General features: G+C 38.6%; 1 protein-coding gene across 2 annotated transcripts in view; it reads left to right on the top strand.

Annotated features, from left to right (window-relative positions):
- Positions 219 to 12,431, top strand: part of ACTR3 (ARP3 actin related protein 3 homolog) — a 66,914-nt gene continuing 54,701 nt past the window's right edge. The window contains exon 1 of one of the 2 annotated variants that reach the window (XR_002339000.1): positions 219 to 615. Coding sequence is in view for 1 of the 2 variants with exons in the window: in NM_001134343.1 (NP_001127815.1) it covers positions 572 to 615 (44 nt within the window). In the remaining variant the exon portion in view is untranslated. 2 annotated transcript variants of the gene reach the window in all.

A 12,431-nucleotide genomic window follows, 5' to 3' on the forward strand; every position in this document is an offset into this window, starting at 1 on the left:
GCACAGAAGTAATTGAAACTAAAAGCCCCTTCCAGCTTCAGAAGGAGAATTGCAGGCGCTGACAGACTCCTCCACCCCTACCTGCAGGAACACCCGAAATGGACTTCCTCACTGTCAGGATGGGAGCGGCGGCCCGCGGCGCACCTCACTGCGCATGCCCTCTCGCCCCGCCCGCTCGGAGCCGGAAGGGGGTGCGCTCGCGGCCTGGGCCTGGCCTGGCCGGGGCGTCGGCGCCGGCGGCCATCTTGGCTTCCCGGGGAAAGGCGGTGTGAGGGGAAGAAGTTGTAGGGTGGGGGCAGGAGTGAGGAGGAGGGAAGAAAGAGGGGGAGGAGGCCGCGGCAGGGCAGGGCGGGGATTGCCTGCCTGCCTGCCTGCCTGGGTTGCGGAAGTGGTAGCCGCTGACCGAGCCTGCTGCTCTCTCGCTACTGCCTTCGGCTTCCCGGCTCCCCCCCAGACGGAGAGGGCGACCCGGCCGTGGATGGTCAGATAGCTTCTACCTCCCGCCGCCCATCCCTGGCCCCAACCGGCACGGAGCAGACGGGGGCAGCAGCAGCAGCAGGCGAGGAGGAAGATGGCGGGACGGCTGCCGGCCTGTGTGGTGGACTGTGGCACAGGGTAAGGGGACTGATGGGCGGGGGTGGGGAAACTGAGGCGGAGGCAGGAAAATGGCGGGGTAGGGACGAGGCTGGGAAATGAATGGTGCGGCGAGGTGCTGCCGCGGGCTGTGTCAGTCCCAGCCCCGCCGGGTGGCGAGGGGTGGGGCCGGGAGCCAGGGCCTCCCTCGTCCCCCTCGATTCATCCTTTGGGAGCCGGGCGCGGGACCAAGGAAACCCTCGCCCATGCCCGGTTCCCGGGAGCAGCTTCCTACGCGGACCCCTCCCAGCCCTTCCCCCAGAGCGGTGGGCACCGCTGCCGGAGGAGCTGCGGGGACCGTCGCCTGCCCCGGGCCTGCGGTCGCGTGGGGGTGGTCCCCGAGCTAGGCGCACCGGGCTCTCCATTCCCTTAAGTACCCCTGTCTGCCCGTGGGTTTGGAGACTGAGGGGAATGGAGCCCGGGGACTGGCCCGGCAGAGGAGCGAGAAAAGAGAAGCGCTCCTTCTGGGTTTTGCAAGAGATTGCTGTGACTACACTCTTCCCCGGGCTGTGGGTGGGGAAAGGGAAGAATCGGACTCTGAAAATGGGAACCTAGATCGGGGCTTTCATTTGACCACCCACCTCCTCTTCCTTTTCGACTCCTGGTCTTTTCCATCTCCCACTGGGTTCCTACCGGTCAACTAAGTCACATTTTAATTTGAGAGAAAGATGTCATGTGTTACTTCTCTAGCCTCAAAAAAGTCCCCCAGTGAGCAAGCGCGCTGCAACTTCCTTAGTTTTGTCAAAGCCGCTTCCTGCTTTCAGTCTTTTATACCCTTATAAGGTAGTTTTTCGTTTCCAACCTGAACACATCTTACTAGAACTTTGAAAATTAAGTAGATTTCAAAGTCTTGAGTTATTGGTGCGGGGTTTCAATTTATGTGAACTTGAAAAATATATTTGTCTCCACAGAGAGGGAGGAAGGGAAGCATCCAGGAAAATTGTTTTATAGATTCATTCTGTGACAGTATCTTAAGGCGAGAAGGTAATAGAGTTATAAAGGGGTGTGTTTGCTTTTCAAGGAGTTATCACTGATCTGTAGTGTAGTTTACTAAAATGTAGAGTGCCGTTCAAGTGGTCATTCCTTTTGTATTAAAAGGCATTTTAGAGAGTTATAGCACATTTTACACTTATGAAGAAAATATTGCCTATATTTTAATGTAGAGTGATCGCTTTGTTACAGTAATCTTTTCTTTTGTGCGTGTGTATGCTGTGCTAGAATATTATTACTTCTCTAATTTCCCAAATACTCCAGTTTTTTGGGTGTGCGTGTTGGGGGGGGCAGAGAGCGGCAGATTGCTAAACTTTTTTTTCCCTTTTTTTTATTATTCAGCAAACTATTGTTACTTAAAGGATGGTATACTCCTCTCTATTTGCTTTCTAAAATTTCTCTCTACAGGCTCATACCTTTATCCAAGTGTAGCAGATTCGAAAATCCCAGCCATGCATAGTGAAACAACTGATTTATTAATACATTCCTTTAGAAAATACCAGCCTCTTTTAGCCTTGGAACTTCTTTGCAGTTTTTTGACGGACAGCTTATTAAAGTTATTTTTTGTTAATTCAGTCACATTTCCCTGATCCAGTATTTTTTTTTTCTCCTCCCTTCTTAGTCCAATTGGTGAATTGTTTCATGTTTAGGGTCAGTTTTAAAGTTAGCTTTGGCAGCCTGACTGAGAAAGAATTTTCAAGTATGTTTGGTTAATGTGAAAAATATTGCTACATAATTAATATTTTTATGCATTAGTAATTATTGCCTTGTCAATAAAATTAGTGTAGATAATTTGTTGCCCTAATAAATAATGTAGTAACGTCTTAAGTAGCTTGTTAACTTTTCCTCACTTCATTTTTCCTCTTTTGAAATACAGTTTTGGATGTTTGTACTAGTATGCTGAGTATTTCGTTGAGGTTAACTATCCTTAAGCGACTTCTTTCTGATAGAACAAACTTGAGTTTAAAACTGAGTGACCAGTAGGTGTGGGGGAGAGGGGTTCAATCTATACTTGGATATTTTTGTTTTAGTATATCAGTTATTATTTTACATTATTACATTAGTTTTACTTCACAAGGAGAGATGGTTAACTGAACATTTATGGATTTGAATGGAACTGATTAGGATTCTACTCACTTTCTTCTAACAGCTGTGAGTATCTAAACTTCCACTTTTAGTGATCCAATTTTTTTGGTTTTCAAAGGGCATTTTGGCCTTTTCTTTTGCCTGTTAATGCAACTCCTGGAAAGTTACACCTTCAATTTATTAGCACTTAGAGGATCCCTCATTGAAATTAGGCCTGTGATAAGCATCTCTAAATAAGGCCTTAGTAGGGGGTTTTATGTTCCAGAATACTGTGTCCCCAGATGCAAATTGCGCGCCTATAATTTGTGTGTTCTTTTGTGCTTTATACAATGCCTTCATCAATCACAATTATGCTTAATAATATATGAGAAGCATAACTGAAATCAGGTTGCTCATTCCATTTCATTATATAAGTTAGGCAAAAGGTGACTGAAAAAAGTGGCCATCTGTTAAATTTGGTGATCTAAGGTAAGAGCTGTAGGATTTAGGAAACATGAAGCTTAATTCACAAATTTAAAATTAGAGATCCTACAGCATAGAGACTTCATTTCGACATAAGATAAAGAATTACCTAAGCTCAGATCATGAAACAACTCTTTGTGAAAAGAATTTAGAAAGAAATACTTCTTTCATGTTGATACCATATCTATATACTTTTTAAAAATTTGTATTGAAATAGTAATATAGAATAAAATTTGGGGACAGATTCTTATTGAGAGAGTGGGTACAGAATTAAACCTGCTACCAATGGTGGGGAAAACCTTTTTTTAAGCATTTTTTAAAACATTGTAATACTTGTAAAGTTAAGATTATCCTAAGTTATTTTTGCATGTTTCCCCTTAGAGTTCTTCAATATTCAAGCCATGTAAAAGAACTCCTTACATGCTTTTATTATATTGTACCTTGTTTATAGAGCTTTGTATTGTGAGGCTTTCTTTCCCTTTTATGTCTTTTTTTTTTTCCTAATAAATACTGCATTGGTAAATTATTTCCATTGATTATAATAGCAGAGCTCTTACAGCCTTATTGTAGAGCTCTTGGATATATTCAGATCTAGAATGAATTAAGGAATTTCCCTAATTGAGTTAAACTTCATAGCAGTCTTAAAATATAAGATTGGAGTCAGTGAATGAGGAGCTTGTACTATTCATCCTGTGGTCACATTCTAGCAGTTAGTACAGATAGGATGATCTTGTTTGAGAGCAGTAGGGAAGAGCTGAATGGGTAGGAGAAAACATAAGTGGAAAGTTCATTTTTCTTACATGAATTCTGTACATACTGTGTAATAATAATGCTCCTGTTGTCTCCAGGGGCAGGAACATTCACTGTATCTGGTTGCTACCAAAAAATTCATTAAAATTCTTACTCCTTCACTAGTCCTGTTTCACATGCTGTTTGCAGTTGAGTATAGCAGACATGCTCCTATAAGAAGTCGGATTCTTAGTCTTGCCTAAAATCTCTTTCTCCTTTCCCTTCCTGCCAGTCTCTTCCTGCCTGCCAATTTTATGTTGGAATATTGACTTTGGATTGGGAATATATTGTATCTAATGAACTTTTCAGCCTTATTATTGTAAGATAGTTCAGAAATTTTGCTTTTAAGCACAGAAGGGAAAGATTCACTAGTGGAGGACCTACTTGTCCGGCTTTTCATTTAACTTATTTAATCTTTTGACAGTTATTTTTACCTCATTTTACAGATGAGAAAATAGGATTAGAGAATTTTTTTATTGTCGAGTGGTTAGCAGGTGGTGAGGGTTGCTATTTGTATTTACTTTTTTTTTTTTTTTTTTTTTTGTATTTAAGCTCTGTATTCTTTCTGTTAAATCATGGCGACTCCTGAGCCCCTTTCAGAACTATGCATGTTACTTTATTTGTATTGGTAAGGATAACTCTATTCTTGCTTAAAGTAATCTTATTAAAAAATTCTAGCATTATTAAATAGAGAAACTTTTCTGTGCAAGTCTGACTTGCTTTAGATTTTTTTTTTCTGGATATATGAATTCCCAGGCTCATTTCCTTGTCACTTTGCTTAAATTTAATCTCTAAAAAAATTTACTTTCCAGGTGTTGTTTATCAGGAAATACTAATAGCTAACATTAATTTACCAAGAATTATGTGTTAGGTCCTGTGCTAAATGCTTTATATTATCTCATTTACTTTTCATATCGTCTTGAGAAGTATTACCGCCATTTTTAGACTGGAAAATTTAGGTTTAGAGAGGTTAAACTACTTGTCCGATGTATTGTAGCAAATAAAAGTATTAGAACCATGGCACTGTATAATAGTCTCCTTACATTAAAGGATGAGCCTTTGACACTTTTGGATCGTTTAGGTATTTTTAAGAGAAATAGATGCTGTTAAAAAGGCAGAAAGTACTGTTAGTAACTTAAGGATTACTTGAACAGGTGGAAAAAGTGGTATTGTCATATCAAGGCTGACTATATACTTAGCAGCAGACCAGGTACTCTTGGACTTATAATTAAAATGTGTAATACAATCAACTCTCAAGAATCTTAATGAGGCTAGAGCTAAAAATCATTAAAAAGAAATTAGAGGATATATAAACCTGCATTTAATCAAATGTTAAAGTATGTTCTTTTCTGACAGTAATAATTATTCTTTAATTTGTAAGGAAAGAAAAATTATTATGGTCAGGAAGAGTCAAGGAAGTTCTAGTGAAAATAGGATATAAGCTCTGCTTTTAAGGATTTGGATGAATGCAGGGGAAGGAAAAGCATATACAGTAGAAAGGAGAGAATAGCTTCTTAGTTTAGCCCTCTTTAACATGTCATTCCCTTACCTTATGAATTATAGACTATGTAATAACATAATGCAGATCTAGATTATGTAATGTGAAAAGATACTAATGTTTATTGAGCACTTAATGTATACCAGATGTTGATTATGTGTCAGCAAAGCTTTTCTTTTTCTTTTTCTTTTTCTTTTTTTTTGCTTTTTAGGGCCACATGTGTGGCATATGGAAGGAAGGTCCCAGGCTAGGGGTTGAACTGGAGCTGCAGCTGCCTGCCTACACCACAGTCACAGCAACGCAGGATCCAAGCTGCATCTGTGACCTACGCCACAGCAACACCAGATCTTTAACCTACTCAGCAAGGCCAGGGATTGAACCCTCATCCTCATGGTTACTAATCCAATTCGTTACCCCTGAACTACAGTGGGAATTCTTATGTTAGCAAAGCTTTGATCAAAATCATTTTGCTTGAGAGGGAATGAAAATATACTAGTAGATGAGTGAAATGTTGAAAATAGGGCTTTTAGAGTATTTACAGAATTGGAATACAGTAGGATCAGACATTGGGGAGATAATATGAGATGAAGTCATGGGACTTGGTGCATAGTAGGAACTCGAATCTTTGTTGAATGAATGAGCAAGAATTAGGGGTATGTTTTTTTTTTTTTTTAAACTGTATTGGAAACACCCCTTGTTCAGTGATTCAGAATCTCGTGGGTTGGACCTAGGAATAGTCATCTAAATGAGCTTTCAAGATTATTTTCAAGCAGCCTTTAGCACCAGCTTTGCAGGAATTTTGAAATAGGGTGTTGGCAGTAGGAATGGAGCAGAAGAGATAAATTTGGGACGGGTTGCTTTGTTTATACCTCTCTTCTGGTAATTATAATTTGGAGATCATAGTATCTTACGGGGGTTTTTATTTGTTTTGAGATAATGAATGATAATGGTTAAGCATAGTGCTTGGCACATAGTAAGAGCTCAGTGCATTGTAATTATTACAATTACCAGTTATTGTCCCTTTTTATTGAATTGAGAAGTTCTTAAGGAAAGGAACACATTGTTTTATGCTTATTTTCTTATCTCCTGCAGTTCTTTCTTTGCTCTGTCAAAAATGTTTTTGCTGATTTGAGAGAGAGAGGCATAGCTAGGACTTGGCAGTTGTTTCTAGTGTCTTGTAAATCGGTATCAATGAAGATCCCAGATTGAGTGGGACAATAAGAAGTTGGTTTTAAGAAGCTGAGTAAAATTGGAATTTGTAATTGAATTTGGAATAATGATCCATAATTGAAAATGTCCTAGAGGAAGTTAAAACTATGGGAACTTCAGCAATGAAGGTGGGGATTTGGTAACATTATAATTTATAAATTGAAGCTAATAAAATAGCAAATTAAAGAGAGAACAAAAAGATTGAATATTAATTCTCCTTCTTTAAAATATCTTGGCTGTATGATCTGGCTTCTTGAGCATCACAGAGAGAAAAATGAGTGAGCACTGTGGCTAGAAGTAGTGAGTGATCTCATTCCACTTTTTAAGAGGCAGAGTCTTTTGTTTTTTTGTCTTTTTAGGGCCACACACGAGGCATGTGGAGGTTCCCAGGCTAGGGGTCTAATTGGAGCTAGAGCTGCCGGCCTACACCAGAGCCACAGCCACGCCAGATCCAAGCCACATCTTCGACCTACACCACCGTTCACGGCAACGCCGGGTCCTTAACCCACTGAGCAAGGCCAGGGATCCAACCCGCAGACTCATGGTTCCTAGTCAGATTCGTTTCCACTGTGCCATAAGGGGAATGCCCAAGAGGCAAAGTCTTTAGGAGAATTTAGCTCAAGGTAGGGCTAAATTTTCCTCCCCAGTGTTCCTCCTGGTCCAGAATGCTTCCCCTCCTCCAATTCGAGAAACAGTTAAATGTTTGGACTTGGGGCAAAGTGTGGGATGGGTAAAGTGTACCTTTAAGCAATATGTTTTCTGAAACAAAATTCCGCTGTAATAAAAGCATTTGAATGCTCACCTGTATCTTGGACCTGTAGTCTCTTTTACGATATTATGGATCTATAGTCGCCAGTAGCATGAAGAAGAAGGAGCAAAGCAGTTAAATAATAACACTACATTAACATGCTTTATAGTTTACCAAACACTTATAAATTCATAAATTATTAAGTAACAGTGCAGGATAAGGTGATGTTATTGGATTAATATTTTAAATTTGGTCCTTCAAAATAAGACAGTGATTACTATTTGTGTATTGAATGTTTTATATCTTTACATGGGCCTTTAGGTCATAAAATGTATGAAAGTTACCTACATAACTGAATAATACCAGAGCAGAAAGAAAAACAATATCTTAATTTTTCCAAAGGACCATTTTGTGGAATTTTTATAATTTTCTTTCAAAAAAAATTTTTTTTTCAAAACCTTTCCAAACTGTTCCTAAACTCAGTTATTCTTACTTACATACTCTTTGCATCCAGGGAAGGAACAACTTTGAATTTGTGTGGTAACATGTATTCTTTTCCTTCCTGCTTTTTTCTCTCAACTCTGGATCCCTATCATCTACCTCAGAGAATATTTTCTTCATCTCTTCTGATGCTGAACATTCCATCTTTAAACATTCTACTTTAAGGCTTCTTGTCCTTTGTGAAAATGCAATACTCTTGAGTCAAAATGGTGTCTTTAACACTTTTTCAATTGTAGTATTTAATGTTTAGTGAATGAAGGTTACTACAGGGAGGGTAAAAATCTTTAAAAAGGTAACCAGGGTGCAAAATATCTTAACAGTGTCTGATTGGTTTTGAAACTGTACAGAAATAAACTATGGTCTTAGTTATTCGTCTATGATAAAACACAAGTATTTGCTTACTTAAAAGTTTTAGAGCTTAGTATAATTAAGTACAGTGTGGTTTTCTTCTGCTATGAACATTTTAAAAATTTGGTTACTTTGAGACTACAGAAATAGCACTTAATGTGTATTCGTGACACAAATTTAGTGAAATTAAAGTACCTAATTGGACAGAATTGTGGAGCTGAAAAAGATGTTAATATAATTTAATCCACTCTTTATAAATTAAAGAGGTCTAGAGTTGAGAAATGTCTTTAGAAGTGTTTTTAGTTATAGATAGCATTGTTAAGTTCTGTTAAATCATCTTAGGAGTTCACATTTATGAGTTACAGCAATTGAAGTTTCTTGTTAATAGTTGAAGTAACATATGTATGTTATTTGTAAAGTAATTTTGATTGAGGCGTGGTACTACACATGCATCAGAATTCTTTAGTGTTTCTGTTATAAAGAAGAATGCATATATAAGGTACAAATGAAAACCTGTGATTTTTTTTTGTTGTTATTCCCCAACATAATATTAGAAACCATTTTCATAAAATTAATGCTCTTTTCACAGAAATGTGCTTTAAAAAATTGTTTTAGGCATTTAAATCTTAGAGATACTCATTTTAGGTTTTGCATTTCAGTTATTTAAAGACTTATTACATGGGACAGGTACAAATCAGTCATTCCAAGACTCTTTAAGAGTTTTGTTTTTGAGATAATTATTTATAACATTCTCAGAAACCCTGTGAAGTGGGTACTATTGTATAGTTACCATTTTAAAGATGAGGAACTTGAAGTATGGTGAACTCGAGCAGAGGAACTTGAGGTATGGTGAGCTTAAGCAACCTGCTCTTGTAAATAGTTGAGTAGTAGATCTAGAATTTAGGCCCTGAGGCAGTCTTATTCCAGGGTCCACTGCTGTACTGGCCCATTCAAAAAGGGTGATTAAATTGTTAACTCAGGAGTTCCTGTTGTGATGTAGTAGAAACAATCCAAATAGGAACCATGATGTCGTGGGTTCGATCCCTGATCTCCTCAGTGGGTTAAGGCTCCAAAATGAAGGTTTACATATTTGTTAAGCTGCAGTTTGAAAGTAAATAATTGATGCATTAAAGAAATTATTCCTCATTAATGATTATATAAAACATAGAAATGAAATAGTCGTTTCTAAGAATAAAAAGATCTTGGAGTTCCTGTAGTGGCGCAGTGGTTAACGAATCCGACTAGGAACCATGAGGTTGCAGGTTCAATCCTTGGGCTTGCTCAGTGGGTTAAGGATCCTGCGTGTGGGTCACAGACGTGGCTCGGATCCCGCGTTGCTGTGGCTCTGGCGTAGGCCGGCGGCTACAGCTCCGATTAGACCCCTAGCCTAGGAACCTCCATATGCCAAGGGAGTGGCCTTAGACAAGGCAAAAAGACAAAAAAAAAAAAAAAAAAAAAAAAAAGAATAAAAAGAGCTTAAGAATATAAGACTATGGGAGTTCCCATTGTGGCTCAGAGGATTAAGAAGCCGACGTAGGTTCCATTCCTGGCCTTACTCAGTGGGTTAAGGATCTGGTTTTGCTGCAAACTGCAGCATAGATCACAGATGCTGCTTGGCTCCTCCATTGCTGTTACTGTGGCTGTGGCATAGGCTGGCAGCTGCAGCTCCAATTTGACCTCTCGCCTGGAAACTTCCATATTCTTCTGGTTTGGCCCTAAAAACACACAAAAAAAATATATATAGGACTCTGAAAGGGATTTGGGGTGGGGGGCTCGCCCGTGACATATGGAAGTTCCCAGGACAGGGATCTAACCCAAGCTGCTGCAGTGACAACATGGGATCTTTAACCCACCACACCACCAGGGAACTCCCCCCAAAGAATTTTGTTTTTATTAGACTCAGAGGACTCAATATACATTTGGTATTTGACTTTAAAAAATAATGAATAGGAGTTCCTGTTGTGCTCAGTGATTGATGAACCTGACTGGTATCCACGAGGATGTGGGTTCGATCCTTGGCCTTGCTCAGTGAGTTAAGGATCTGGCATTGCTGTGAGCTGTGGTGTAGGTCACAGACATGGCTTGAATCCTGCGTTGCTGTGGCTGTGGCATAGGCCGGCGTTACAGCTCCAATTAGACCCGTAGCCTGGGAACCTCCATATGTTGTGAGTGCAGCCTTAGAAAAGACCAAAAAAAGAGAACATTTATGGTAATGGTAAATATTAGAGGTAATAAGAAGTGCATAGCAGAGTAATTGACATACTATGATAAACAATGGCGGCTTTAGTTATTACATAAGGGTATTGAAAGTAATTATTTCAGTATTACAATGTTCTTAGTTCTATGCTGAATACTTTGGTATATACGGAAAAGGTATGGCATGATTTTATACTTGAGGCCTTACAGTTATGTTACAGAGATGAACCTAATGTAAGTGAAATAATTAAGAATGGCATTTTAGTATTTAGTTGTTTGGAGAGATTAATAAGTACTATAGCATTTGGAAAATGGTTTATGAATTTGATCAGATCCTTGGAAAACCCGTAATAGAATATGATAGATGGAAGGGTAGGAAGACTTTGTCAATCAATGTAAGATATGTAAGCTAAATTGAAAGCTTTATGATGCGGGATGTCTTTTGTTCACTCTCCAAGTTATGTCCATGAGGTTTTTATTGATGAACGGAAGTCAGGGAGGATTTTCAAAATATTTGAGGGAGGGATGAGTTAGGAGATTGCCGTACTGGGAATTGAGGTATTCCAGTTGGGAGTTGTGGGACGGCAAGTATTTTATTTTATTTATATCCTGCCTTATTTCACAAGTGTTTTAAATGGGGCTTATTGTGTTGAAATGATTTGGTTGTGGGCAGTTGATTTTGTAGATCATTAAGCAGAAGACTGATAAAAGTTAAATTCTTACAGTATTAGTTTGAGTCTAGTATTCTGTTTTTAAAAGCTCTATTCAGATATAATTCATATACCATAAAATTTATTCTTCTAAAGTGTATAGTTGAATGATATAGTGTATTTACCAGGTTATGCAGTCATCTCCCCAGTCAATTTTAGAACACATTTTCATCACCCCCAACAGAAATCTCATACACATTAGCAGAAACCCTGTTCTCCGTGCCCTCAATCCTTGGCAACTGCTAATTTACTTCCTATCTTTGTGGATTTGCCTTCTTGGCTATTTCGTATAAATGGAGTTAGACAATTTGTGGCTATTTGTGACCGGGTTCTGTCATGGTAAATAATCTACATGTTAGTGATGGACACTTGGACTGGTTAGTAGCAAAGAGACTTGGAAGACATTGCTAAGAGTCTTTGAGAAAATAATTACATGAATCAGTAGAGAAAAGAAGGACTTTGAAAAAAGGAAGATGACCTGGGGAAGAAAATGTTTGCTTAATACTTAGTGACATTCACTGTTACCTTCTTTAATTCTCATGACAGCCTTGTGAATTCTGTTTTATTTCATAGGAATAAAGCCTATAATTGTAGGATAGTAAATGATGGAACAAACATTTCACTCATGACTTTTTGATTTTGTGGTCCATGTTCTTTCCTCTCTGCCAATGAAAAGGAGTTAGATTTTAAGCCTTAGGCCTAAAAAATTGGGAGAATATTTTTGCTAACATTTAGGAGTCCAGGTTCTTCCTTACAACAGTCTATCAGACTTTTTGTGTTAAATAGTGACTTTCATGTAATGAGAGGAACATTGGAGGAAATTATAAATGCTTTTTTTTTAAACAATTGGTAGTTATTTTTATATCTAATATTCTCTGTGAATTAGCCATTTCATTCTTGTTCTAAAAGTTCCTAACACTGAAAATATGAAGAAAACTATAAGCTGAGAATGAAGGTATTAGGAAGTCGGCATTGGGATTCACTTGTAGACCTCCATTTTCATCTAAAATTAGAAAATAATATGCTCATTATGTAACATTCTCTGTATATAGGTATGCTTTATTTATTATGATGTGCTAAGAGTGGAAGCCAGTTACTCATATTGAGGTAGAATTCTTTCGGCTTTAAATTAGTAGTTCTCAATACCAAGAAATTCTGGAAAATGGACTGCACTAAGTTATTAAGGTTCTTTCCATCTGGAAGTTCTAGGGTCTTTTTTTTTTTCCATTTTTTGGCCACCCCTGCAGCACATGGAGTTTTG

The sequence above is a fragment of the Sus scrofa genome, chromosome 15, assembly GCF_000003025.6.
Source record: "Sus scrofa isolate TJ Tabasco breed Duroc chromosome 15, Sscrofa11.1, whole genome shotgun sequence".
NCBI classification, from domain to species: domain Eukaryota; kingdom Metazoa; phylum Chordata; class Mammalia; order Artiodactyla; family Suidae; genus Sus; species Sus scrofa.